This window comes from Trichechus manatus, unplaced genomic scaffold, assembly GCF_000243295.1.
Source record: "Trichechus manatus latirostris isolate Lorelei unplaced genomic scaffold, TriManLat1.0 scaffold00093, whole genome shotgun sequence".
Classification (NCBI taxonomy): domain Eukaryota; kingdom Metazoa; phylum Chordata; class Mammalia; order Sirenia; family Trichechidae; genus Trichechus; species Trichechus manatus.
Window position 1 is genome coordinate 11,212 of NW_004444029.1, and position 27,521 is coordinate 38,732.

Genomic DNA, 27,521 nt, shown 5'->3' on the forward strand with positions numbered 1-27,521 from the left:
GCCCCGCCCCGCCCCGGGAAGTACCAAGCCTTTCCTTGGTAGGAGAAGCCGACAGTGGGCTTCATGGGTGGGAGAGAAAAGCCAAAGGGCAGAAGCAGAAAGCCTCCCTAGCTGAGCTTTGTGGTAGGATGTCCCTTCCTTCTCAGAACCGCGCATGCATATGACAGCTCAAGTCAAATGCATCCCATAAAAGAGCCCCTGTTGCCGGAGAAGCAGCTGGTTCACAAGGGGCAGGGCTGAACTCCATCCAGCCTTAGGCTGTCAGGTGATAACACCCCTTACCTGTGCTTACTCGTGTATTATCTCCCCATATGTTATATCTTTCCCACATATATAATCACGTGTATGATTGTCTCATTTTATAGATGAGAAACTAAAATAAAAATGGAGCACCTAGTGGTTCCCCAGAGCCAAGGCAGGGCTGGATGCCACCCCCTACGGGCCAAGCACCACAGAGAAGACGCAGGTATGGTGTCAGCGACCACAAGGAAGGACCTATAAGGTACCTCAGAATTCATGTAGTCCGGGCCTGAGACGGAGAGGGATTTTCAAAGTTAAAAGTGCTGCAGGTGAATGCCCGTGGCAGGGCTCCTGCAGTCAGTGGTGGGTGTGGCTCTAAGCACCTTGAGGCCCCCGAGGCTCTGCAGGTGCCCAGCTGTGCTTTCAGAACCTGTGGACAGAACCCCAAAGGGGTCTGCTGGGCAGGAAGGACAGTCCTCTCCTCCCTACATCAGGGTCCTGCTTCTACACCAGGTAGGACTGCCACCCCCCACGCTGCTCCCACATCACTGCACCCAGTTATTTGATACTCATAAGCCAGACACCCAAAGGAGACTGGTGTTTATAACAGGGCAACAAGGAAGCCCAGAAGGATGAATCACCAGAATTGCTGTTTGCCCCAACCCCAGGGCTGAGCTTAGAGTGAGTGAGGCTTTGACATCAGGACCTCATCACTATGGGTTGTAACCCTCCCCTGTCCCTGGGATGTCTGCTCGGGGAACAGGCACAGCAGTCACACCCCCGTTCACCAGCTCCCAGTGCAAACACTGTTATCTGCCAGGGCAACCAGCCTTCCTCTCCTCCGCAAGCCATGAGAGAAACGGGACAATCAGAAATGACCAGCTTTCTGAAAGAGAAGTCAATGGTATACCCATGGTTTTTAGCAGCATTTTCTAGGTAGGCCAGGAGCCCTGGTGGTGCAGTGGTTAAGCACTCAGCTGCTGTTATGGATTGCCTTGTGTCCCCCAAAAATGTGTGTCAACTTGGCTTGATCCCCAGTATTGTGTGGTTGTCCACCATTTTGTGATCTGATGTGATTTTCCTGTGTGTTGTAAATCCTAACCTCTATGATGTTAATGGAGCCCTCATGGCACAGTGCTTAAGTCTACAGCTGCTAACCAAAAGGTCAGCAGTTGGAATCCACCGGCAGCTCCTTGGAAACTCTATGGGGCAGTTCTACTCTGTCCTACAGGGCCACTATGAGTCGGAATCGACTCAACAGCAATGAGTTATTGAATGATGTTAATGAGGCAGGATTAGAGGCAGTTAATGAGGCAGGACTCAATCTATAGGATTAGGTTGTATCTTGAGTCAATTTCTTTCGAGATATAAAAGACAGAAGCAAGTAGAGAGGAGAGGTACCTCATTACCACCAAGCAAGAAGAGCCCAGAGCAGAGCATGTCCTTCGGTCCTTGGGTCCCTGTGCTGAAAAGCTCCTAGACCAGGGGAAGACTGATGACAAGGACCTTCCTCCAGACCCAACAGAGAAAGAAAGCCTTCCCCCTGGAGCTGACACCCTGAATTTGGACTTCTAGCCTCCTAAACTGTGAGAGAATTAATTTCTGTTTGTTAAAGCCATCCACTTGTGGCATTTGTTATAGCAGCACTAGATAACTAAGACAGCTGCTAATGGAGAGGTCAATGGTTCGAACCCAGCAGCCACTCCATGAGAGAAAGATGTGGCAGTCGTCTGCTTCTGTAAAGATTTACAGCCTTGGAAACCCTATGGGGCAGTTCTACTCTGTCCTACAGGGTCACTGAGTCAGAATCAACTTGACAGCAGTGAGTTTGGCAGTGGGTCCTAGGTAGGCTGTGCCAAAACAAAGAGAGGGAACACAGCTCAGGGGTGGGGGCAGGAAGCACAGACAACCTCAAACTCTGAGAGGCCTCCATTCTCCACTCTGCACCGATTTGGCCAAGTCACTTGGCTTCTCTGGTTTCATATGCATCCCCCTGCCCCCCTGTGCTGTGGGGACACAATAGATCTAGGAAGGTGGAGATATTCTGCAAAGACACAGGCATGGCCAGCTCGGTTATTGTCACCACCCTGTGAAGCCCATGTGACAGCTGGACTCTAACAAAGCCATGGCCTGGCACGTGGCTCCTGTGTGGGCAGAGGGCTCACAGCTCCCTGAGGCCCAGCCCTGGATTCACCCAGCACAAACTGACAGACTGCCTGACCTGTGGGCCTTCCTGCTTTCTGCTCCAGAGTGCTGCCAATGCAGAGACCACTGCTTGCTGCCCAGCCACCCCAGCTTCCTCCTGCCCAGCCACCCCAGCTTCCTCCTGCCCAGTCACCCCACCTTCCTCCTGCCCAGCCACCCCACCTTCCTCCTGCCCAGTCACCCCACCTTCCTCCTGCCCAGTCACCCCACCTTCCTCCTGCCCAGCCACCCCAGCTTCCTCCTGCCCAGTCACCCCATGTCCCCCTTGGCTGGGGGTCATTGGGGCTAGACAGTGACCCCATTATCCAGCCCCGAAGCACCTTGTGCTGACCTTATATCCCCACTTCAAAGGGCAGGGCTGTGTTTATTTAGCATCTCTGGATCCCAGGCATCCAGCACATAACAGGTCTTGAGTGTGCATCTGTTGGATGACCGGGAGCACGTCTACAAGCTACATTAGATGGCCCCTCGGCCACCTCCTGTGCGGATGTGTAAGGAGGGAGGAGCTACAGACTGATGGAGGTGTGAGGCTCTGGGTGCAAGGTTGCATCTGCTCCAGAGTTCCCTTTCCTCGGAATTAAAACCCAGACGTGACCCACGACATCAATTCAGCTAAACCCTAAGCTTGAGGTAGACTTACTGGACACTGAGGACATTAACTCTTTATGGGAACAGAGCTCCATATGGGGAAAGCACAGTGAGGTAGAGGCGGGGAGGCACAAAATGCTGCTCAAGTTTATGAAAATAACGGCACTAGCTGCCGTTCGTTGAGTGTTGCCGTGTGCCAGGCACACTATACCCTTTACGTAGGTTTATATAGGCCCAGGGTCCCACACCTTAGATGGCAGAGCCATAATTTAACCCCAGAACTGTCCGACTCTATCCACTATTCCCAACAAAAATGGAAGCTCTTTCTAGCATTTGGGCCTGGGGTGAGGTGTGGGGAGAGACAACATCTCTAGCTTCTTGCCATTGCGAGCATCATTCCTCCAAGACTGCACTGTCCAACCGCTGTGTGCGGCTGTTGAAAATTCATTTCCTCAGCTGCACTAGCCGCATTTTAGGTGCTGATTCCCACTGCACAGCTGCACCCGGCAGTGGGCAGGATGTTGTTGTTGTTAGGTGCTGTCAAGTCAGTTCCGAGTCACAGCGACCTTGTGTACAACAGAATGAAACACTGCCTGGTCCTGTGCCATCCTCACAATCATTATTACGCTTGAGTCCATTGTTGCAGCCACTGTGTCAATCCATCTCATCGAGGGTCTTCCTCTTTTTTGCTGATCCTCTACTTTACCAAGCATGATGTCCTTCTCCAGGTACTGAGCCCTCCTGAAAACATGTCCAAAGTATATAAGACGTAGTCTCACACATCCTTGCTTCTAAGGAGCATTCTGGTTGTACTTCTTCCAAGACAGATTTGTTCATTCTTTTGGCAGTCCATGGTATATTCAATATTCTTCACCAATACCACAATTCAAAGGCGTCAGTTCTTCTTTGGTCTTCCTTATTCATTGTCCAGCTTTCACATGCATATGATGTGATTGAAAATACCATGGCTTGGGTCAGGCGCACCTTAGTCTTCAAGGTGACATCTGTGCTTTTTAACACTTTAAAGAGGTCTTTTGCAGCAGATTTGCCCAATGCAATGCGTCTTTTGATTTCTAGACCACTGCTTCCATGGGTGTTGATTGTGAATCCAAGTTAAATGAAATCCTTGACAACTTCAATCTTTTCTGTGTTTATCATGATGTTGCTTATTGGTCCAGTGGTGAGGATTTTTATTTTCTTTATGTTGAAATGTAATCCATACGGAAGGCTGTGGTCTTTGATCTTCATCGGTAAGTGCTTCACGTCCTCTTCACTTTCAGCAAGCAAGGTTGTCATCTGCATATCCTCCAATCCTGATGCTTCCCTGTTCTTCATATAGTCCAATTTCTCGGATTATTTGGTCAGCATATAGATTGAATAAGTATAGTGAAAGGATACAACCCTGACGCACACCTCTCCTGACTTTAAACCATGCAGTATCCCCTTGTTCTGTTTGAACGACTGCCTCTTGATCTATGTATAGGTTCTTCATGAACACGATTAAGTGTTCTGGCATTCCCATTCTTCGCAATGTTATCTATAATTTGTTGTGATCCACACAGTCAAATGCCTTTGCATAGTCAATAAAACACAGGTAAACATCTTTCAGGTATTCTCTGCTTTCAGCTAAGATCCATCTGACATCAGCAATGATATCCCTGGTTCCATGTCCTCTTCTGAATCCAGCTTGAATTTCTGGCAGTTTCCTGTTGATGTACTTCTGCAGTTGCTTTTGAATGATCTTCACCAAAATTTTACTTGTGTGATAAAGTAAATGATATTGATAATTTCCCCATTCTGTTGGATCATTTTTCTCTGGAATAGGGATAAATATGGATCTCTTCCAGTCGGCTGGGCGGGTAGCTGTCTTCCAGATTTCTTGGCATAGATGAGTGAGCACTTCCAGCACTGCATTCATTTGCTGAAACATCTCAATTGGTACTCTGTCAATTCCTGGAGCCTGTTTTTTGCCAGTGCCTTCAGTGCAGCTTGGACTTCTTCCTGCAGTACCATTGGTTCCTGCTCATATGCTGCCTCCTCAAATGGTTGAATGTCGACCAATTCTTTTTGGTATAATGACTCTGTGTATTCTTTCCATCTTCTTTTGATGCTTCCTGCATCATTTAATATTTTCCCCATAGAATCCTTCAATATTGCAACTTCAGGCTTGAATTTTTTTTCTTCAGTTCTTTCAGCTTGGAAAATGCCGAATGCGTTCTTCCCTTTTGGTTTTCTATCTCCAGGTCTTTGCACATGTCATTATAATTTATCTTCTCAAGCCACCCTTTGAAATCTTCTATTCAGCTCTTTTACTGCATCATTTCTTCCATTTGCTTTAGCTACTCGATGTTCAAGAGCAAGTTTCAGAGTCTCCTCTGACATCCATTTTGGTCTTTTCTTTCTTTCCTGTCTTTTTAATGACTTCTTGCTTTCTTCATGTATGATGTCCTTGATGTCATTCCACAGCTCACCTGGTCTTAGGTCATTAGTGTTCAACGCGTCAAATCTATTCTCGAGATGGTCTCTAAATTCAGGTGGGATATACTCAAGGTCATACTTTGGCTCTCAGGGACTTGTTCTAATTTTTTCAGTTTCAACTTGAACTTGCATAGAGGCAGTTGTATAAAAGTATCCAGAAGCACATAAAGCAGCAGCTGGGCTTCCAGTCCTGGATTTAGCGCAGAGACAGAATGGATGGTTGCCCATCTCTGCTAGGAACAAGGTTGCAGAAGCTTCGCAAGTACCTCCAATGAGAGTATATGAAGTATACTTTTTATACAATGCATAATTGAAAGCCAGTTGGAAAGTATCACATTCAGGTCTGCACTACCACACCTTGCATGCTTCAAGATTCTGACAGCATACTAGAGGCCATTCAGAGAAAGTTTGGAATAAAGGGTGGGGAGACTACACCTGACAAACTTTTCACTCTTACAGAGGTGGAATGTTTAGGTGCCTGTGAAATGCGTCAATGGTTCAAATAAATGACAGCTACTATGATGAACTGACACCTAAGGATATTGAATAAATCATTGATGAGCTCAAGGCTGGCAAAATTCCAAAACCTGGGCCAAAGAATGGACACTTCTCTTGTCAGCCAGCTGGTGGTCTTACCTCTTTGACTGAACCACCCAAGGGACCCAGTTTTGTGGTACAAGCAGGCTTTTAATTTACAGTCAACTGTCCAGTCCTATGTCACTGGAGAAATAAAATATGCCTCTCCTGTCTACAAAAAAAAAAAAAAGGATAAAAATCCTTTAAGATCTTGATTTATCCATGGCTGTTTCCTGTTCCCCTAAACAGGCCCTTAATCTCAGCATTCTCCAGAGTACTCTGGATTGTAAGCCACCAGAATAACCAGTTTGACCTTCTCTGATTTAATGGCATGGCTCCTCCTAAATATCATGACCTGGTTTCATTATTTTAAAAGGAAAAGGAATGAAGACAGATGTTGACGATGCAGTGCCAGCCTTGGAGAAGCTTGTGACTGTGGCAGCGGAAGAGGCTCAGACCAACAGGAGGCGTGGGACCTGACACCAATTTGCAACAACCTTGCTACATACATCACACCATCCCCAACCCCTCTCTGGGGTATCAAATATCAATTTTGTCATGGTGAGATTAGATGAGATAATGGACAAGCCTGTCTGTATAGACTGTCCAGGCTGTGTACATATAAAACGGTTTATTCCATGAAGGTCCATGAGCTCCTGGGTGGGTGTTTCTCACCCACCTCAGCCTCAGGTTCAGCCCTGTCACCCTTGTGACCTAATACATCTGTTTGTGAGAGGCCAGTCCCTGGGGTCAGGGAATGGCATTCTGATGAATTTGCATGGGGAGAAAAAGTTGCCCCGTCAACTCCCATTAGCCCCATTAACCCCAGGTCCCACCAGTACAGCTGTGTAATTGACCTTGTCCTTAAACAGGCCACTTATGGGAGATGATGCTGCCACCCACGGAGTTCTCCAGTATCTGCCTGTCCACCCAATCCGGCACTCGGCTCCAAAGGGCTCTGTCCTCGAAGGTCTCGGCCCTCCAGCCCAAGAACGAGTGACAGCATGCAGGAATCCTCCTCAACACAGCTTGCTGGGCTCCAAGTCTTCCCCATGGTCAAAGTGGGTCCGGATGAGATCCAGGGCACTTGCCCCCTGGAAGACAGGCTGGCAGGCTGCAGGGAGCTGAAGAGGCACACGTGGTGGGGCGGGTCAGAGACATCCTGAGGGCTGAGTGATCCCACAGGGGCCAGCACTGACCCACCTTGCCTAGCTCAGTCCCTGATGGGGAACTGGGCAGGGCATGAGAAGATGGGGTGTTAGAGAGCAGGGCACGGGACGGGGTATCAGAGGATGGGTTATCAGAGGAAAGGGCATGGGATGGGGTGGTAGAGGACCAAGTATAGGACAAGGCATGGGAGGACAGGGCATCAGGAGCCCTGAGTTCTAACCAGCCCCAGTCCTGCATCTCCCAGGTATGCTGGGATGGCCAAAGCAGCCTCCTGGCCTTCACCACCACCTCCAGGTGTCCTTTTGGAAGGCGACAACAGTTAGAGCTTTTGTCAAGTGGAGAGGATTAAACAAGATCTGAATGGGTGACGGGAAGCCAGGCTGAGCCCCGGCAGCTTCCGGGTAAGGCAGCCCCAAGTCCAGAGAAGAATTCTGGCTCCCCAGCAGGGTGGACAGGCGGTGCAGATCTCCTCCTACAGAGCCATGCTGGACCCTCTTCCTCCCGCCTCCCAGCCATCAAATGCTGGTGCCCCCACACCCACCTGTACCCTCTGCCATCCCCTCCTCCCATCTGGGAAGACCCTGTCCAAGGCCATAACCTGGTCTAGAGCCCTGGGTTTTCTCTAGGTAGCCGGGGCCTCAGTGACCCCACCTTGAGGGTGTGAGGTGTGACCTCTGGGTGGCTGTAAGTTGAAGGACTACATGGGAAGAAGACAGCAAGCTGACTTGGAGTAGAGAAAACACTATCCCCATCCCCCAGCAAGAACTGGGGCCGGAGTTGCTATGCCCACACAAAGGCACCTTTCCTGTCCTAGGGCCAACAGGTCCCTGGGAGAACACAGACCTAGTGTTCAAGAGGGGGTTAGAAAGGACCACAAGACCACGTGGAACAGTCAATCCTTCATTTTCTTTCTGAAGCCCTGGGGCTGGTAAGGCTCCCATCAGGCAGGCACAGGTGGCAACCCCCAAGCCACCAAACCTCAGCTGAAACCAGCCCCCTACGCCCTGGTCCTACCACACAGACCAGTGCTGAGGCCAGGCCCAGCACACACACAATGGGCAGTGGGGCTCTCAGCGCTGAAGTGCCACCTAACCATTCATCCTCCCAAAAGCATCTGTCCAGTGGCCACTAAGCGCCGGGCACTGCTCTGGGCACTAGGGCTCTGCCTGCCCCTCCCTGAACAGTTCTGGCTTCCAGTCCTTGGCGTCTCAGTCTGACTGAGACTTGAGTAGCATCTGAGCTGCATCCCGCAGGCAGCGTTTGACTGCCATCCTACCCGCCCATACCTGGGCCATTTCTCGCCAGGGATCCCACCTGAGGGGGTGCACAGGGAGGGCCTCAACACACCGGGCTCCAGGGGCAGGATGCCTGGTCTTCCACGCCTCCTCTCTCAGCCTCTGGGTTCCTGTTCTCAGGCCTGAGAGCTTTAAGGAGCTGCCTTTGATGGAGTCTCACACCCTGGGGCTCTGAAAGCCCCTGGCCATTTCCAACACATTCTGCTGTCTATCAAAGCACCTCCTCCTTGGGGCGGGGGACGGGGTTCAGGGCTCCCCAGTGAACTCGCTGGTGCTTGAGCAGGTGCTGCTTCTGGCGGAAGCTGCGGCCACAGGCAGCGCACTGATAGGGCCGTTCGCCTGTGTGGTTGCGCCGGTGCCGCGTTAGGTTCGGCTTCTGGCTGAAGCGCCGGCCGCACTCGGGACAGGGGTAGGGCCGCTCGCCCGTGTGGATGCGCCGGTGAATGGTGAGCGCGGACCACCAGGAGAAGCTCTTGCCGCACTCACTGCAGATGAACTGGCGAGGCTCGCCAGGCGTGGCCAGGCCCCCTTGCCCCCCGCCCCACGTCCCAGGCCCCCGCGACCGCTGTGGCTGCGGGGAGACGCCCCGGGGGGCCGCTGGCTGCCGCTCAGAACCCTGTCCCGGCTCCCCACCCACTACATTGGAGGTGTGGGCGCGCTGGTGGGCACGCAGCGCCCCCCGGCTGGGGCAGCTCTCCCCGCAGCGGGGGCACACAGCAGCTTTTGGGGCAGCCAGGTGCGTGCGCTGGTGCTTAAGCAGGTGCTGCTTCTGGCGGAAGCCGCGGCCGCAGTCCAGGCACCGGTGGGGCCGCTCGCCCGTGTGGTTGCGCCGGTGCCGCGTCAGGTTCGGCTTCTGGCTGAAGCGCCGGCCGCACTCAGGGCAGGGGTAGGGCCGCTCGCCCGTGTGGATGCGCCGGTGGATGTTCAGCGAGGACCACCACGGGAAGCTCTTGCCGCACTCGCTGCAGATGAACTGGCGGGGCTCGCCGGACCCTGGGGTCACAGCAAGTGCGGCCTGGGGCCTCGGCCCGCCCCACCACCCCGGGCAGGGCCCCAGCCAAGCCCCCTCGGGAGGGCCTTGCGGTGCTGGCCGGGGGCGGTGGGCCTGGTGGGCCACTGTGCACCTGAGAAGCTTCTGCAGCGCAGCCCCGGCCAGCTGGCGGTCTCGGGCATGGGCGCGCTGGTGGGTGCGGAGGCCCACCTTGTGGCGGAAGCAGCGAGCACACTCAGGACAGGCGTGGCAGGCGGGGCGCGAGTGCGTCTTCTGGTGCTTGAGCAGGTGCTGCTTCTGGCTGAAGCGGCGCGCGCACTCGGGGCAGCAGAAGGGCCGCTCACCCGTGTGGTGCCGCTGGTGGCGCGCCAGGTTCGGCTTCTGGCTGAAGCTCTTGCCGCACTTGCTGCAGTGGTACGGCTTCTCGCCGGTGTGGGTGCGCTGGTGGATCTTCAGGGACGACCACCAGCTGAACCTCCTCCCACAGTCCAGGCACACAAAGTGACCCGCAGAGGAAGGGGCATTCGGCTGGGCAGGGGCCGCTGCTGGAGCCTGGCCTGCCCGCCTCCCGTCCTGCTCAGGGGCAGGGGCCCACCTTGGACCCCCGGTCTCTTCTTGTTTCCCCAAAGCACAAGGTGTCCCCATTGCTTGGCATGGTGGGAAGCCCCGGTGCTGCTGGAAAACGTTTTCCTTGTCTCTCCCCGAGGGCGCGGCCTGCGGCACCAACGTCTGTAGCAGCCACTCTTGCTTCTCCTGCTTAATCTTCATCCCCAGCCCATCTCCTGCCAAAGGCAAAGGGAAGAGAGGATGGGGAGAGATTACTCACTGCGCGAGACTGTCACTCACTGCATGATGGGATGGAGAGAACGAGGCCAAGAGGGAAGGAAGTGGCCGGACCAGGAGTGAAAGGAACAGAAGAAAAGTAAGTACAATGAGCTGACAAACTACGCAGTCTGAGGGCACAGTCCCCACAAGACGCTGCTCACTCCTGACACCAACTGCCAAGTTCAGGGTCCCCAGCACATCCTCACTTCTGACCAGCTGGCTACAAACGCTGGGGTTCCCTGACCACCTTCAGATTGGATAATTTGCTAGAAGACTCAGAACTCAGGAAAGCGCTATACTTAGGACCACAGTTTGATTATAGCCAAAGGAGATAAAATCAAAACCAGCCAAAGGGAGAGACACATAGGGGAAGGTCTGGGAAGGTTCCAAATGCAAAGCTTCTGTCACCCCCAGGGACACATTACCCTCCTGGCATCAAAATGTGACAATACTCAAGAGTGCTGCCAATCCAGGAAGCTCACTCAAGCGTTGGTGTCATGAGTTCTTACTGAGGCTTCATTATGTAGGCAGGACTGATTGAATCACTGCCCACATGTTTGAACTCAGTCTCCAGCCCTCACACCCCCCAACTCCTCAGATTGGGCTGATATCACATGGCTCATAGTCCCAACCCTCTAATCACGTGATTGGTCTTTCTAGTGTGGCCAGGCCCCACTCTAAGACTACCAGAGTCACTTTGTTGGCATAAACTATTCAAGTGTGGTCCAAGAGGCCCACCATAAATAGTAAAGACCCTCCAATCGCTCAGGAAATTCCAGGGTGTCTTAGTCTCTGAGCACTGCCATAACAAAATACCACATAAGTTGGTGGCTTTAAAGAACGGAAATTCATCTTCTCACAGTTCTGGAGGCTAGAAGTCCAAATTCAGGCCATCAGCAGGACTATGTTCTGTCTCTGTCAGCTCTAGGGGAAAAACCTTCCTCATCTTTTTCAGCTTCTGCAGCCCCAGACGTTTCTTCTTGTTCCTCGGCTTGTAGACGCATCCTGACATGCAGTCCTTCCCCTCTGTATGCCTCCCTTTTTATAAGACACCGTTCAGAAGGGATCAGGACTGAGACCCACCCTACTCCAGTATGACTGTGTTTGACACAAATGATAACAAAAGAAACCCTATATCCCCAAACAAGGTCACATTCACAGGTGCAGGGGTTAGGACTTCAACATCTTTTGGGGGGGCACAATTCAATCCATAGCACTCTGCTCTCTGGCCCTCCAAAATTCATGACCTTCACATGTGCAGAATACATTCACTCCATCCCAGCATCTCCAAAAGTCTTAACCCATTTCAGCATCAATTCTAAGTACCAGATCTCATGTTCTAAATCATCTAAATCAGGTATGGGTGAGACTCTGGGTATGGTCCATCCTAGGGCTAAGTTCCTCTCCATCTGTGAACCTGTGAAACCTAAGATATAAGTTACCTGCTTCCAAAGTACAGTGGTTGGGAAGGCATAATGCAGACATTCCCATTCCAAAACAGAGAAATTGGAGACAAAGATGGGATGATGGGTACCAAGCAAGTCCAAAATTCAGCAGGGCAAATTCCATTAGATCTCAAGGCCTGAAAATAATCCTTTGTCCCCCAGGCACATCTGGGTGGTGGCCCTTTGGCCCTGGGAAGCCCCATTCTCTTGGTCCCATGGAACAGTAACCCCATCCCCTGTGCTTGTGTAGATAGTCCTGCTGGTCTTTGAATTGCTCCTGGGATTGTTCTTTCCTTTTCTTGAAAGACAACTTTTTTTGCAGTCACGTAGCTCCATCCTCCCATTTCCTGCCTGTAGAATTCCAGGAATCAGACAGTTTTCTTTCATTTGGTCCCATCTCTGTCCCCTTTAGTCTAAACCGGGAACTTTTCTGCTGAGATGGTTGATTGTATATATAGGTCTGTGGTGCAATGGATTGCTTTTGTGTGGTCTTTCTCACCATGGTCTTGTAACTCCCACCCAAGTGATTGGGTGGGACTGTGCAAATAAGGCAATTGTGGCCCACCAAGGAGACTGGTCAATTTTGCCTTAAAAGAGAGCCAATTCCAGAGCAGAGAGAGGATTCTACCACCACCAAGGAAGAACGGCCAGGAGTGGACAGCGCATCATTTTGGGCCAGGGCTTACTGGTAGAGTGAAGTGCCTCTGGGCACTTATTGGCAGGGGCTAAAAGAGCTGCCTGAGAAGGGCAAAGGCCTAGAGCCAGAGAGAGGCATGCCTGCGAGCATAGCTGAAAAGAGGCTGTCCTGACGGAAGAACTGTATCTTGACTGTTCCTAAGGCTGAACTGTAACCTGTTACTTCCCTAATAAACCCCATCATCGTGAGTATTGTCTGTGAGTTCTGTGTGGCCACTGCAATGAATTATGGAACCGAGCAGAGAAGTAGAGACTGCCGTGGGAGGGATGGGAGGTGTCAGAATTGGTAAAGATGGCAGAGAGAGGAGGCATGTCTGACCTCCGCCTCATGGGGATCAGCCTTGGGCTGTTGATCCTGATTCTCCCTCCCCCTTGCGAAGTTAGAGAAAGTCAGACACTGCCCCTATGCCATTTTTACAAGGTCACAGGCCTAATCTCTTTAGCAAATAAGTGTTCAGTCACACTCTTGGTGTCATCTCCAAGGCATACTTTCTAAAATTTTATGACAGAATTTTCCAAATATTCCAGTTCTGGTTCTGTTTTGCACAGCTTATTCCTTAATTTATCTCTTTCTGCCTGCATTTTACTATAAGCAGCAAGGAGAAACCAGGCTGCATCCTGAAGATGATGCTTAGCAATCTCCTAAGCTAAATATCCACGTTCATCACTTACAAGTTCTATTTTCCAAAAAACACTCAAATATAATTCAGCCAAGTTCTTTGCCACTTTATAACAAGTACCACCTTTCCTCTAGTGTCCAATAATGTGTTCATCACTTCCTTTTACGACCTCACCAGAAGCACATTTAACGTTCCCATTTATAGCAACATTTTGCTAATGACGACAGAAGTTTTCCCTACAGCTCTTCTTCCTTTCTGAGCCCTCATCAGAATTGCTCTTAATGTCCATAATTCTACCAACAGCCTCTTCAAGGCAATCTAGGCTTTCACTATCAAGCATCTCAAAACTCCTTCAGCCTCTACTCATTGCCCAATTCCAGACCCACTTCCACATTTTTAGGTATCTGTTAGAGCAGCACCCCAGGTCTCAGCACAAAAGTCTGTCTCAGTTTCCTAGGGCTATGTGATGGTTAATTTCATGTGTCAACTTGACTCGGCTATGATTCTCAGTGGTTTGGCCAGTCACTGGACTTGGTGATGTGATGTGATAAACCATCAGCTGAAGGCGAGTTTCTGTGGGGGTGTGGTCTACCACCAGAATATAAATGGATATTCTGGCAGAGCTCTCTCTCAACCCTGCACTCTTCTCGTGCCTGACCTCTGGATCCTGGGATATAAGCCGGTAGAAGTCTCCAGCCTGCCATCTGACCTGCAGATTTTGGATTTACCAGCCCCCACAATCCCGTAACCCAGCAGAGGTTTCCAGCCTACTGTCTGACCTACGGATTTGGGGCTTGCCAGCCCCCACAGTTGCATGAGCCATTCCGTGAAGCAAATCTATCTATATTTATATAGAGAGGTCTCACTGGTTTTGCTCTTCTGGAGAACCCAGCTAAGACAGGCTGCCATAAAATACCACAAAGTCAGCGGCTTTAAAGAACAGAAATTCATTTTCTCACAGTTCTGGAGGCTAGACATCCAAATTCAGGGCATCAGCAGGGCTATGCTCTGTCTCTGTTAGCTCTAGGGGAAGGTCCTTTCTTATCTCTTTCAACTTCTGTAGCTCCCAGGTTTGTACATATATATATGAAAGAAAGAAAAAACTCTCATTTGCTAATGATTATGAACCTAGAATGTGCAAGAGAATCCACTGACCAAGCACTGACCTAAAAGCATTCAGCAAGATTGTCAGATACAAAAATTAATAGCTTTTTTAAAATAGGAATAAAAGCTATATAATAACCAGGAGTAAACCTAATAAACATGCAAAACTTATATAAAGAAAACTATTAGATTTTACTGAAGGGATAAAGAAAACATAAATAAAAGGACAAATATATTCCTAAATGAGAAGGCAAAGAAGCTCTTCATTCGCAAATAATGTTTAAATACAGATAAATGGCCCAGAAAATTAAAAAAAGGACATGGAAGAATTTGGCTTCTATAATGTTAAAAGCTAAAATACAGTAATTAAAATACTGTAGAATACACACAATAGACAAATAGGCCAATGGAGTAGACTAGAGGACAAAAAACAGACTTGTGGTAGTTTGATACATGATAAAAGGTAGCATTCCAAGTCACCGGGGAAAGGCCAACCTATTCATCAATTGGGAACAACGATCTTTTGGGGAAAAATATCTGAGTTAGTGCGGTGTGATGGATCACTTTTATATAGCCTTTCTTACTATGGTCTTGTAACTCCCACAAATGATTAGGTGGGACTATGCAAATAACATGCTTATGGCCCACCAAGGGGACTGGACAGCTTGCTAATAATGCAAATAAGGTGCATGGCACCCTTGTGGGGGTGGAACCACGCAAATAAGGTATATCGAACCCTAACAAGGGGATTGGTAAGTTTTGCCATCCCTCTAGGCTTAAAATGAGTCATCCCAGAGGTGGAAAGTGAGGACCTCACTACCAGCAAGAAAAAGAGCTGAGAGTGGAGTGCGTCCTTTGGAGCCAGGGTCTCTGCGCTGAGAACTTCCTAGACCCAGGAGACAGAGAGCTGTAACACAGGAGACAGTGAGATACGGCAGCAGCAGAACCAGGAGACTGGCACGAGATGGCATGGTTGGCCTCCTGGCCCAACACGTGAGGTCACTACAGTGGGTGTGACGACCCACAGAGAAAAGAACTGAGCACCTTCAGGCAAGAGTGAATTGGACCACCTCCAGGCACTTGGTGGAGCTAGGCTCAGGCCCCAGGGAGCCAGTGAGAGAGCTGGGTGCCTTCAGGCCAAGACTTACTGGCTGAGTAGGGTGCTTCCAGGCACTTACTGGTGGAGATAAAGCATTTGTAACACTTGCCAGAGCAGAGCAGGGACTGAGGAGCCAAGAGGCCGAGGGCCAGAGAGAGGCCTGCCTGTGAGCATGGCTGAGAAGAAGCTGTCCTGATCAAAGAACTATATCCTGAGTCATTCCTTATCCTGAATTGTAACCTGTTACTTCCCTAATAAACCCCATAATCATGAGTATTGTCTGAGTTCTGTGTGGCCACTGCAATCAATTATCAAACCCAGCAGAAAGTACAGAATGCCGTGGGAGGGACGGGCAATGTCAGAATTGATAAAGATGTCTGACCTCTGCCTCATAAGAATCAGCCTTGGGCTATTGATCTTGATTTTCCTTCCCCCTTGTGAAGTCAGAAGAGGTCAGACACCCCCCCATGCCATTTTTACAGTTAGATTCCTACTTCATACCTGTTATGGACTGAATTGTATCTCCAAAATTGAAGTTTTGGAGTACTGGAGTCCCAGCCTCTATACCTGTGGATATGCTCCTGTCTGGAAATAGGGTTTTCTTTGTGATGCTAATTATGTTATACCCAAGCTGGGTGAGAACTAAACCCAATCACTTCTTGATTATAAAAAGAACAGAACCACACAGAGACACACAGGTGGAAGACGGACGCCAAGGAACTCACAGGACTACTGATAAGGAAGGACCTCCCCTTACAGTCATGCCCAGAATTCGAACTTCTACCTTCCTAAACTGTCAAAAAATAAACTCCTGTTCTTTAAAGCCACTCACTTGTGGTATTTTTTGTTACAGCTGCACTAGATCACTGAGGCAATACTATTTATAAAAATTAAATCCAGATGTATTTAAGTGCCAATTAAAAAAGACAATACAACTACTAGAAGTATTAGAAGAATCATAAGGATTTCTGCAGAATCTAGAAATAACAAAAACCTTCTTAAAAACAAGATACAAGACTTAAAAACTAAATTTAAAACACCTGTATGACAAAAAGATACCATAAACATAAGCAAAACAGAAATGACAGTCTAGGGTGGTATCTTCCAACAGAACTTTCTGCAATTGGGGAAATGAACTGCCCAGTATGGCTGCCTCTAGCCACGCATGGTTACTGAGCACTTGAAATATTGCTAGTGCAACTGAGGAATTGAATTTTTAATTTAATGTAAAATAATTTAAGTCTAAATTTAAATACCCATATGTGGCTAGTGGCTACTGTACTGGAGAGCAGAGCTCTAGAAAAAAATAGTGCAGATTTTTAATGGACAGTGGATTAATATCCAGAATATATTTTGAAGTGGTGATTTAAATTGTATATCGGCAGGAATTATACCCAAGTGTGATGAGTTTAATTGTGTTTCTTCAGACGCACTAAAAAGTTGGAAGGATTTAATGGCACTAGGTGTCCAATCGGTGGTCAGCGGCAAATCCGAAATATACTCCAGGGAGAGGGTACGGCTATCCCTGAGTGGCACTGCCTGCCTTGATTAAACTCACCTTAAGTCCACCACAGGTGTCAATGGCTGGGAATGCTGCCCTCCCCAGGCCTGAATGCCCCCAGAAGGCCAGGCCAGAGTTCTCTCACCTCCACTGGCTAAAGGGTGCCAGGAGAGGATAAAAGAATTGTGTGTAAGGCTTCAACCTTGCACCCTCCCTAGGGCCCTGAAATTTGGGGATGGTGAGTGTTGACTTTGCCAAGGATGCCCTTGAACTTGCATTTGTCATCTCAACCGTTGTTTTTGTCGTTAGGTGCCGTCAAGTCAGTTCCGACTCATAGCAACCCTATGTACAACAGAACGAAACACTGCCCAGTCCTGGGCCATCCTCAAGATGGTTGTTATGCTTCAGCCCATTATTGCAGCCACTGTGTCAATCCATCTCATTGAGGGTCTTCCTCTCTTTCGCTGACCCTCCACTTTAACAAGCACGATGTCCTTTTCCAGGGACTAGTCCCTCTCGATAACGTGTCTGAAGTATATGAGACAAAGTCTCACCATCCTTGCTTCTAAAGAGTATTCTGGTTGTACTTCTTCCAAGACAGATTTGTTCATTCTTCTGGCAGTCATGGTATAGTCAATATTCTTCGCAACACCAGAATTCAAAGGCATCAATTCTTCTTCGTTCTTCCTTACTCATTGTCCAGCTTTCATGTGCATATGAGGCGATTGAAAACACCACGGCTTGGATCAGGTGCACCTTAGTCCTTACAGTGACATCTTTGCTTTTTAACACTTCAAAGAGGTCTTTGGCAGTAGATTTGCCCAATGCAATATGTCATTTGATTTCTTTACTGCTGCTTCCATGCGTGTTGATTACGGACCCAAGTAAAATGAAATCCTTGACAAGTACAATATTTTCTGTTTATCATGATGTTGCTTATTGGTCCATTTGTGAGGGTTTTTCTTTTATGTTGAGGTGCAATCCATACTAAAGACTGTGGTCTTTGATCTTCATCAGTAAGCGCTTCAAGTCGTCTTCACTTTCAGCAAGCAAGGTTGTGTCATCTGCATATCACAGTTGTTAATGAGTCTTCCTCCAATCCTGATGCCCCGGTCTTCATCATAGAGTCCAGCTTCTCAGATTATTTGCTCAGCATACAGATTGCACAAATATGGTGAAAGGATACAACCCTGAAGCACACCTTTCTTAACTTTAAACCATGCAGTATCCCCTTGTTCTGTTTGAATGACTGTTTCTTGGTCTAAGTACAGGTTCCTCATGAGCACAATTAAGTGTTCTGGAATTCCCATTCTTCACAATGTTGTCCATAATTTGTTATGATTCACACAGTCAAATGCCTACACATAGTCAATAAAACACAGGTAAACATCTTTCTGGTATTCTCTGCTTTCAGCCAGGATCCATCTGACATCAGCAATGAAATCCCTTGTTCCACGTCCTTTTCTGGTAGTTCCCTGTCGATGTACTGCTGCAACCGCTTCTGAATGATTTGCAGCAAAATTTTACTTGTGTGTGATATTAATGATATTGTTCAATAATTTACACATTCTGTTAAATCACTTTTCTTTGGAATGGGCACAAATATGGATCTCTTCCAACCAGATGGCCAAGTAGCTTGTCTTCCAAATTTCTTGGCAAGGACTAGTAAATGCTTCCAGCGCTGCATCCATTTGTTGAAACATCTCAATTGGTATTCCATCAATTCCTGGAGCCTTGTTTTTTGCCAACGCCTTCAGTGCAGCCTGGACCTCTTCTTTCAGTACCATTGGTTCCTGAGCATATGCTACCACCTGAAATGGTTGAACGTCGACCAATTCTTTTTGGTACAGTGACTCTGTGTGTTCCTTCCATCTTCTTTCGATGCTTCCTGCATCACTTGATATTTTCCCCCAGGAATCCTTCAAAATTGCAACGCGAGGCTTGGATGTTTTCTTTGGTTCTTTCAGCTTGAGAAATGCCGAAACTGTTCTTCCCTTTTGGTTTTCTATCTCCAGATCTTTGCACATTACAATATAATACTTCACTTTATCTTCTCGAGCTGCCCTTTGAAATCATCTCTTCAGCTCTTTCATCATTTTCTCCATTTGCTTTAGCTACTCGACAGTCAAGAGCAACTTGCAGATTCTTTTCTGACGTCCATTTTGGTCTTTTTTTCTTTCCTGTCTTTTTAATGACCTTTTGCTTTCTTTATGTATGAAGTCCTTGACATCATTCCACAACTTATCTGGTCTTCGGTCATTCGTGTTCAATGCGTCGAATCTATTCTTGAGATGGTCTCTAAATTCAGATGGGAGATGCTCAAGGTCATACTTTGGCTCTTGAGGACTTGTTCTAATTTTCTTCAACTTCAACTTGAATTTGCACATGAGCAACTGATGGTCTGTTCCACAGTCAGCCCCTGGCCTTGCTCTGACTGATGATATTGATCTTTTCCATTGTCTCTTTCCACAGACATAGTCGATTTGATTCCTGTGTATTCCATCTGGTGAGGTCCACGTGTTTAGTCGAAAAAAGGTATTTGCAATGAAGAAATCACTGGTCTTGCAAAATTCTATCATGCAATCTCCAGCATCATTTCCATCACCAAGGCCATATTTTCCAACTATACATCCTTCTTGTTTCCAACTTTCGCATTCCAATCATCAGTAATTATCAATGCATCTTGATTGCATGTTTGATCACTTTCAGACTGCAGAATTTGGTAAAAATCTTCAGTTTCTTCATCTTTGACCCTCGTGGTTGGTGCATAAATTTCAATAATAGGCATATTAACTTGTCTTCCTTGTAGGCGTATGGATGCTATTCTATCACTGACAGTGTTGTACTTTAGGACAGATCTTAAAATGTTCTTTTTGATGATGAACATGACACCATTCCTCTTCAATATGTCATTTCTGGCATAGTAGATCGTATGATTATCTGATTCAAAATGGCCAATACCAGTCCATTTCAGTTCACTAATGCCTAGAATATCAACCTTTATGCATTCCATTTCATTTATGACGACTTCCAAGTTTCCTAGATTCATACTTCGTACATTCCAAGTTCCGACTAATAATGGATGTTTCCACATCAGCAGATGAAGGTCCCAAAAGCTTGACTCCATCCACATCACTAAGGTTGACTCTACTTTGAGGAGGCAGCTCTTCCCCAGTCATATTTTGAGTGTCTTCCAATCTAAGGGGCTCATCTTCCAGCACTATATTAGACAATGTTCCACTGCTATTCATAAGATTTTCACTGGCCAATTTTTTCAGAAGTAGACTGCCAGGTCCTTCTTCCTAGTCTGTCTTTGTCTGGAAGTGCTGCTGAAACCTGTTGCTTGTTGCTATGATACTGGAAGCTTTGCCACTGGTATTTCAAATACCAGCAGAGTCACCCTTGGTGGACAGGTTTCAGCAGAACTTCCAGACTAAGACGGACTAGGAAGAAGGATCTGACAGTCTACTTTTGAAAAAATTGGCCAGCGAAAACCTTATGAATAGCAGCAGAACTCCAGTTTGTCAGTTTGTAGTACTGTGGTGGGATGTGTGTTGTCTCTGTCTTAGGTCATCAAAATGACCAGGTAGAAGACCCCCAACAGGGGAATGGGGCCCGTGCTCTGGGGCGCCTACCCTGAGGGCCCAGGCTGGTGACCACAGGGCAGGGATGTGGGGAGGCCTATACCAAGGTCATATGACTGCAAAGGACTGACTGCTGATCTCATCACAATCAGCCCCTACCAGCTTTCCTGATAAAGACCATGAACTTGGAGTGACCTTAAGCACAGACACTGTCCTGACCAAGGACCACAGGGCTCATTTCAACCAGCTGAGTGCCATGTTTCGATGTTTGATGAGCACAGCACAGGCTCCCCATCCCCTCCCCTACCATGTCTTGTTGTGGCCTCCATGGCCTTTGCCCCACCCTTTGGCACAGCCTTCCATGTCCTTCCCCTGAGGAGGCACCGCATCCCTGGTCTCTGCCCGCCCCCTCCCACCTTGCACCTGTGCTGCTGCTAGCCTGGCCCCATGGTGCCCAAGGGCAGGTCCCTGCCCTGCACCTGTGGGCAATGGGAGCGGAAGAAAGGGCAATGGCCTGTGGGACAAGGAAGAAAACAGTGTCTCCCAGTCCTCATCCCACCTGAGCCAGCACACTCTCTCTTTTTCCAAGAGCTTTTCTGTCCAGTATTTCATCTGAAATTTGCAGGTGTTTTTAATTGCACACTCAACTCACCACTAGGCAAACAGGCATAATTTCCATTTTACAAAGAGGAAACTAAGGCTAGAGAAGGCCATTAACCTGCCCAAAGTCACAGGTGATTAGATGGCTGAGCTGGGCAAGAGCCCAGGCCTCCCAATCCACAGACCAGTGCTTCGGTCCCACACCTCAACATCGGCAGGACGCTCATGTGGCGGCCAGGAAATGCAAGCATATTTAGAGGTCCGTTTGGCACTGGTATGGGTGGTCGTGAAGACACAAGCACAAAGCCAACCGAAGAAAGGAATTTTGCCCAACCACTAGCTTCTGTGCCCTCAGAGTCCTCTCCCCACATTCCCATACAAACTTCATGGGGGCTCACACCAACCCTCTCCACACCACACAGACTAGTCATTTCTGGTTACTCAATAAGTAATCCCTAGTTAACCAACCTGGGGCTCATCTCTTTATGCCCACGTCTCCTGAACATTTCATGGTGAGGCTATGCTGGGCAGAGGGCAGGTGCCCCAGGTGAGGACCTTGCCTGGCCCAGGGGAGATGCCCCAGGCGAGGAGCCATGCCAGGAACAGGGAAGGTGCCCTGGGCAAGGGCCATGCCTCTGCTTCCTGGGTGCTTAAAAAACCCTCCTGCTCAGGCCTCCACCCTGGCCGACCCCTGGTGGAACGCTCCCCCCAGATGTCTGCGTGACTCGCTCCCCACCTCCTCAGGCCCTTCCTAAACATTACCCTCTCAGAGACCTTGACCATCTGTATAAATCAGGGCTTCAAACCGGTTCGTTCCATTTCAAATCCCTGCTGAGAATTTCCATTTTGACCAGTGGCGTCACTAGGGTTGGTGTCACCCTCCCCCATGGACCTCCTCTGGTACCAGACCATACAGAATTCTTAGTGATGTTTACCATTAATTTTAATCATAGAATAATTTGTGATAAATATAGTGAGAAATAATATGTGATAAATGGCTTAAACGTATATTTCTTATATGATATGAATACTAACAAAAAAATTTTTGTAAAATCTTTCTACATTGAATTACATTACTTACAACATTATCAGTAACCGAGTGGAAGCCTTTTTTGACTTTTCTCCTTCTTTCCTTTAATTTCTACTTCATTCTCAAAAAAGTTATTGACACAGGTTCACAAATAGTAATTACCACAATATTGTAGCTAAAACACCAGAAAATTTGACAAAATCAGCAACCATAAAAACACCGCAGCAACAAAAAGAATAGCGGTGCTCGCAGCATGTGCAGACAAAACCACGTGATTTGAAGTGTCATTGTAATAATGACAGCTCTGACCAACGCACATTAAAAGGTTCAAAAAGTAAATCAGCACAGAGTTCTATCCTTGTAGGTATATTGATACATGTAAGCTGGGCTTACAAAAAATGTTTTTCCTGTCATAACTAACTACAGGGTTATTTTTATTAAAAATAATAAATTACTGCTGTAACACTGTACAAAAATTTTATAGACAGTCATTCTGGTGTCACTCCCGTCTAACAATGTCACCGAGTGCGGTCTGCACCCCCCACGCTCCCCTAGTGATACCACTGTTCCACCCAGATATACTGAATCAGAATCTACATTTTAGCAAGATCCCCAGGTGATTCTTAAGTGTACATAAGAACCAGTTCAAAGCCCTGGTATAAAGGATCAACCCCAATCCCAAATAACACTACACACCGGGCGCGGTGTTCACGTGTCAGCTTGGCTCACACCTGTCTTGACAGGGCATGCGCAGAGGCTGTGCTGCACAGTCTGTGCACCCACATCCCCTAGCCCCACGCCAGGATTTGGCTGTCTGTCTGTCTGTCTGGAGATGCTAGCACCCATGCCCTGCTGTGAAGGCAGCCTTCAGGAATCAGTCAGCTCAGGGGCTTTGCAGAGGCTCAAGAAGGCAGGGCGTGGCCTGTGTAAGAATGGAGACAAGGGAACAGAAGGAAGGGGAAGAGGAAATGAGAGGCAGGCAGGGGGCGGGAAGGGAGGGCGAGAGTGATGGAGGGGGTAGGGAAGGAGCAGCAATGGAGGGGAACGGGAATGGGGGGGAGGAGCAGGCCATGTCTGGGGCACCCATGACCATCTGTATGCTCCAGTGATGAAACTGGCCACCCAGTGTCCCGGGGACAAGAATGCTGGGAAAAGCCAGGCTCAGGAAATGCCCTCAGGCAGACACTTTTCTGTGGGTTGGCAGTGCCCGCATCCTGTTCCCTTGCTCTGCCCCGCACCACATGCCCTCCTTGCCCCTGCCCCCCGTAGCACTGCCCAGTGACACTAGACAGAGGCTATCAGCAAAACGTCACACACACACACACACACACACCATCGAAAAGAGAGCTTATGGGGACAGAGTTACCATCCTTCCCAATACCCAGACCTCTGGAGGCCATTTCATCGACCTCTGCTGCCCAGCAGTTCTGGTGGGAGCAGGATACACCCTGCAGTCACTGCCCTACCACCACCCCCTGGCCCTGAGCCCAGGAGGTGCTGCCATGCCCACGGGCAATGCCCACACACAAGCGGCCTGTTGGGCAGGTGGCAGACTTAGGGGAGGACAAAGGAGGTTGGGTTTAGCAGAGGATGGGGCCATAGGCCAGGGAGAGGCAGTTCAGGGCGTGTCCAGGTCTCCCTACACTCTCCCAAGTCTCAGCCCCTGGAACCTTCTCACCATGCAAGCACTCCTCACAGACTCAGGTACAGGCGGGGATGAGGAGTGATGGGAGGTGGGGCTGCCCCACACCTTCACCTGGATGGGACGCCTTGAGGGCTGACACCTCCCCAAACCTATCCACGTCCCTCTGCCACTGCTCCCATCAACCCCTTCCCCTCCCAGGAAACATGGGCAGGCCAAGCCTGCCCCTCTACCCCAGCCACACCGGAGGAGGCCCCATGTTTCCTGGAGGGCCTGCACCTTCTCCTAGCCACCTCCTTCCCGACCTTGGCAACTTCTGCCCCCTTCTACCTGCTCCTAGAGTCTGGTCACACATGGCAGCTCCGGGCTGGCCTATGCTCCTCAGCCCTCCCTGACCACCCACAGGAAGTGGATGCAGGGCTGGGCCCCGGACAAATGTCTCCAGGGGTGAACCAGGATGGAGGCAGCTGTCTAGCCCACAAGGAGCAGGCAGCTCGCCCACAGGGGTCTGAGTGTGTGCTTGCTGCTCCCACCCTCACTCATCTGCAGGTGTGGACACAGAAGGTAGCAGGGTCAACATCCTTTGTCCTCACACGTGAGGTGTGGTGATGCTGTCACTGTTTCACAGTGAAGGGAACCGTGGTGCAGAGAAGTGAGTCATTGGCTCAGGCCATATGGCCAGGACATGCTGTGCCAAGACAAGCACACAGCCAGGGATCACCTTGTGGGAATGACACTCCCAGTCCCCAGTGTCCAGCACGTTCTCTTGGACAGCATGGTACCAGACGATAAGGAAGACAGGGGCCCTGCCCTGCCCAACCCTGGTATGCAGAAGGTACTCAGTACAGAGTGAATGATGAACGGAGGACTTGGAAGCAGTGGCTCTTCTGGCCACAGATGGAGTCATGTTCTCCCCTGGGAAACAGGTCAGTTAGCAGCTACTGACGCTGAATTTGTAAATACAGGGTCCTAAGTGTGAGAGAAGAACCTGATATCAACACCAAGTGCACACACATCCAGAGGCACACCTACATATAAGAACACCTGCGCAAACCTGTACATGCAAAGGACAAAGGAATCAATATCCATGTGGACATTGCCACATGAACATAGTGACAGCACAGCACGCTCACGAGAGTAGGAGCGCAAGGCCAACACGTGTGTCCTCACACTCAGAGCCACCAAGGGCCCTCCTACTCAGGGAGCGGGAATGGAAGCCACCAACTCACAGAGCCAGGACGGGGTCAGCTTGGATCAGCATGGTGGCCTGTTAGGCCACCTGCATGAGTGCAGGGACCCCGGGTCCAAAGGATGTGCTCTTCTCCTGGCTCTTCTTTCTTGGTGGTATGAGGTCCAGGCGCTGAGAAACTCCTAGACCAGGGGAAGACTGATGACAAGGACCTTCCACCAGAGCCAAAACAGAGGCAAAACCTTCCCCTGGAGCTGGTGCCCTGAATTCAGACTTCCAGGCTCCTAGACCGTGAGAGAATAAACGTCTGTTTGTTAAAGCCATCCACTTGTGGTATTTCTGTTATAGCAGCAGTAGATAACTAAGACAGAATTTGGTACCAGGAGTGGGGTGCTGCTCTAACAGATACCTACAATGTAGAAGCGGTTTTGGAATCGAGTAATGGGTAGAGGCTGGAAGAGTTTTAAAGTGCCTAATAGTAAAAGCCTAAGACAGCATTCCATCAACCCAAAGAAAGACCATGCTGTAGAGGGAAAAGCTCAGCACTAAGAGGCCTGAGACCCAGGGCTGGCTTTGCTTCTAGTTAGCTGCATGACCCTGGGCATGTCACCTTCCTTCTCTGGGCCTCAGTTTCCCCATCTGCAAATGGAAATAATTCTTACTCTTATGTGTAGTATTGATAAATCAAGTAGGAAAAACAAAGTGGGAAAGGACACTGGAATATGTTCACAAGGGCGCAAGACAAATTCTTTTCAGGTTACTGCTGCCATCAACATCTCACCACCACTACATCCTAAGAATTGAACCTCAGGGTCTCTCTGGTGTGAGCAACTCCACCAGCGCTCCCTGGGAACTGACAACATGGCGCAGGTCAACACCTCATGGTCTCACCCCTGGTGCCTGCCCACCTCCCAGAGTTCCCCTGATTCACTCAGCCTGGTCTTGAGGCACCTCCTCCCAGGACTCCTTCTCGTGAGCACCCGATCTGCCAGGCCTGGGGACCCCCATCATCTTCTCTAAAGGTGAAGGACAACCCTGACTACTAACAAGTCTCTTAACAGCTGTCACATTTTAATTTATAAACTTTTCCACCCCCTTGCTGCATTCAAAGGACCTGGAAAAGGAAAGGAGTGTTTCCCCCTTGACAGTGTGGGCACAGCCCTGCCTCAAAGCAGGTGAGAACTTGGGTCTTGTGCCCCTCTGACCACACTCCTCCCTCCGGGCCACCCTCAGCCCTTGGATTTCTCAGCTTAACCCACACCCCAGACCACCTCCTTCCCTTCCTTCTGCAGGAGGTACAGTGGGTCTTCATCAGGACTCCAGCCACTGGCCCAAGCCAGACTGGTCAAATGCCACCTCCATAGGAGGTGTCCTCGGCCCTTCAGCTGTTACCCACCTGGAATGCCTCTTCTGGCATCTCCACCTCCCAAACCCTTCCACCCCCAAGGCCACACGCCCTGCTAGGGTCGGCCTGAGTTGCCTGAACCTGTATTTACATCTCCTGTTTAACTTTCCTGGTGTTGCCTCTTGTCTTCCAAACCAGACTGAGTGACAAGGAATATGCCAAAGTTTTACCATGAGGCACAACCTTACCCATATCTAACTTAAAGCTTTGTTTATGGAATTGAACTTCAGCTTGCCCAGAGCATCTCCCCAAGATGCCATGAAGACCTCAGTCAGTCTCCCGTTTAGTTTACAGAGGGGTCAATGAAAGCCCTAGAGAGCACTCCTCGAGGCCTCCAGCCCTCAAATCTCTCCTGAATCTACCCTCCAGCTTTCCCTTCCTCAGGATTCCTTGTCAAAAAATGGGGATTGCTCTTTGGCAGCCTCTGAACAACTCTATGTGCATCATTACACCCGAAAACCAACTTCAACACCCCTTCTGGCGTGGACGCCGCTTCCCCCACATGCCGCTTTCAGGGTACTCCCAGTCTCCCTCACATGCCCCCTCCCGAACAGCCCCCCGCTCCAGTCCCTGCCCCATAGTAGTCTGGGGAGGTAGGGCAGGGGGGCAGGGAAGTTCGGTCGTGGGGGAATAGCGAGGTTTCAGAAGGGGTTGTGGGGAGGATGGGGGTGGGTATGTTTGGGGGATATGGAAGTTCGAGTAGGGTTATGAGGTTTGAGAATGGGGGTGGGGAGGTTCGAAGTTGGGATGTTGGGGGGAAGTGGGGCGACTGGAGGGGAGGAGTGGGGAGGTGAGGGAGAGGGGGGTGGGTAACTGGAGAGGGTGGTGGGGATGTTCGGGAAGGGGGAGTGGGGAACTTGGAGGGGGGAGTGGGGAGGCTGGAGAGAGGGGGGGGGAGTTGGGGGCGGGGGTTCCGAGAGAGAAGGATATGGGAAAGTTTGGAGTGAGGGAACCGGGGAACTCCAGCCCTAATATCTTCTTCCACCCAGGCTGAGGGGGACAAGGGCGAAGCGCGCGGCCGGGCACTGAGCCTCCAGCAACAGCGTACCCCCCGCCCCGCCGCTCCCCAGCCGGAAACCCAGAGACTGGGCAGGCGGGGCAGGTGACACCTGGAAATAAATACCTGGGCCCGGGAGCCGAGGTCGACGCGAACGGCCGCTGGCGGTCCGCGCAGAGGCTGGGCCAGTCGCGGGGCCGGCGGGGCGGGAAGGTACCCCTGATTGGCTGGCATGCCTGGC

At 49.6% G+C, this 27,521-nt stretch overlaps 1 protein-coding gene and 1 pseudogene across 2 annotated transcripts; one reads left to right on the top strand and one right to left on the bottom strand.

The window, feature by feature from the left end:
- The window catches only part of LOC105756603 (NADH dehydrogenase [ubiquinone] flavoprotein 2, mitochondrial pseudogene), a 6,842-nt pseudogene extending 579 nt beyond the window's left edge, over positions 1–6,263 (top strand).
- A 1,881-nt stretch (positions 6,264–8,144) lies between these two features.
- Positions 8,145–27,449, bottom strand: ZNF775 (zinc finger protein 775). Of its 2 annotated transcripts, none has more exons than XM_023736861.1 (2): positions 27,407–27,449; positions 8,145–10,325 (listed from the first exon to the last, which is right to left on the bottom strand). In XM_023736861.1, exon 2 carries the CDS (start codon positions 10,309–10,311, stop codon positions 8,764–8,766), a length of 1,548 nt encoding a protein of 515 aa, XP_023592629.1. In that variant the 5' UTR covers positions 10,312–10,325; positions 27,407–27,449; the 3' UTR covers positions 8,145–8,763. The 2 variants fall into 2 exon arrangements, with proteins under 2 accessions (XP_023592629.1, XP_023592630.1); XM_023736862.1 differs by lacking the exon at positions 27,407–27,449 and adding an exon at positions 24,919–24,940.
- Between the last annotated feature and the right edge of the window lie 72 nt (positions 27,450–27,521).

Excerpts from the sequence above, each read along its gene's own strand:
- ZNF775 (XM_023736861.1), bottom strand. The coding sequence starts at position 10,311 with ATGAAGATTAAGCAGGAGAAGCAAGAGTGGCTGCTACAGACGTTGGTG.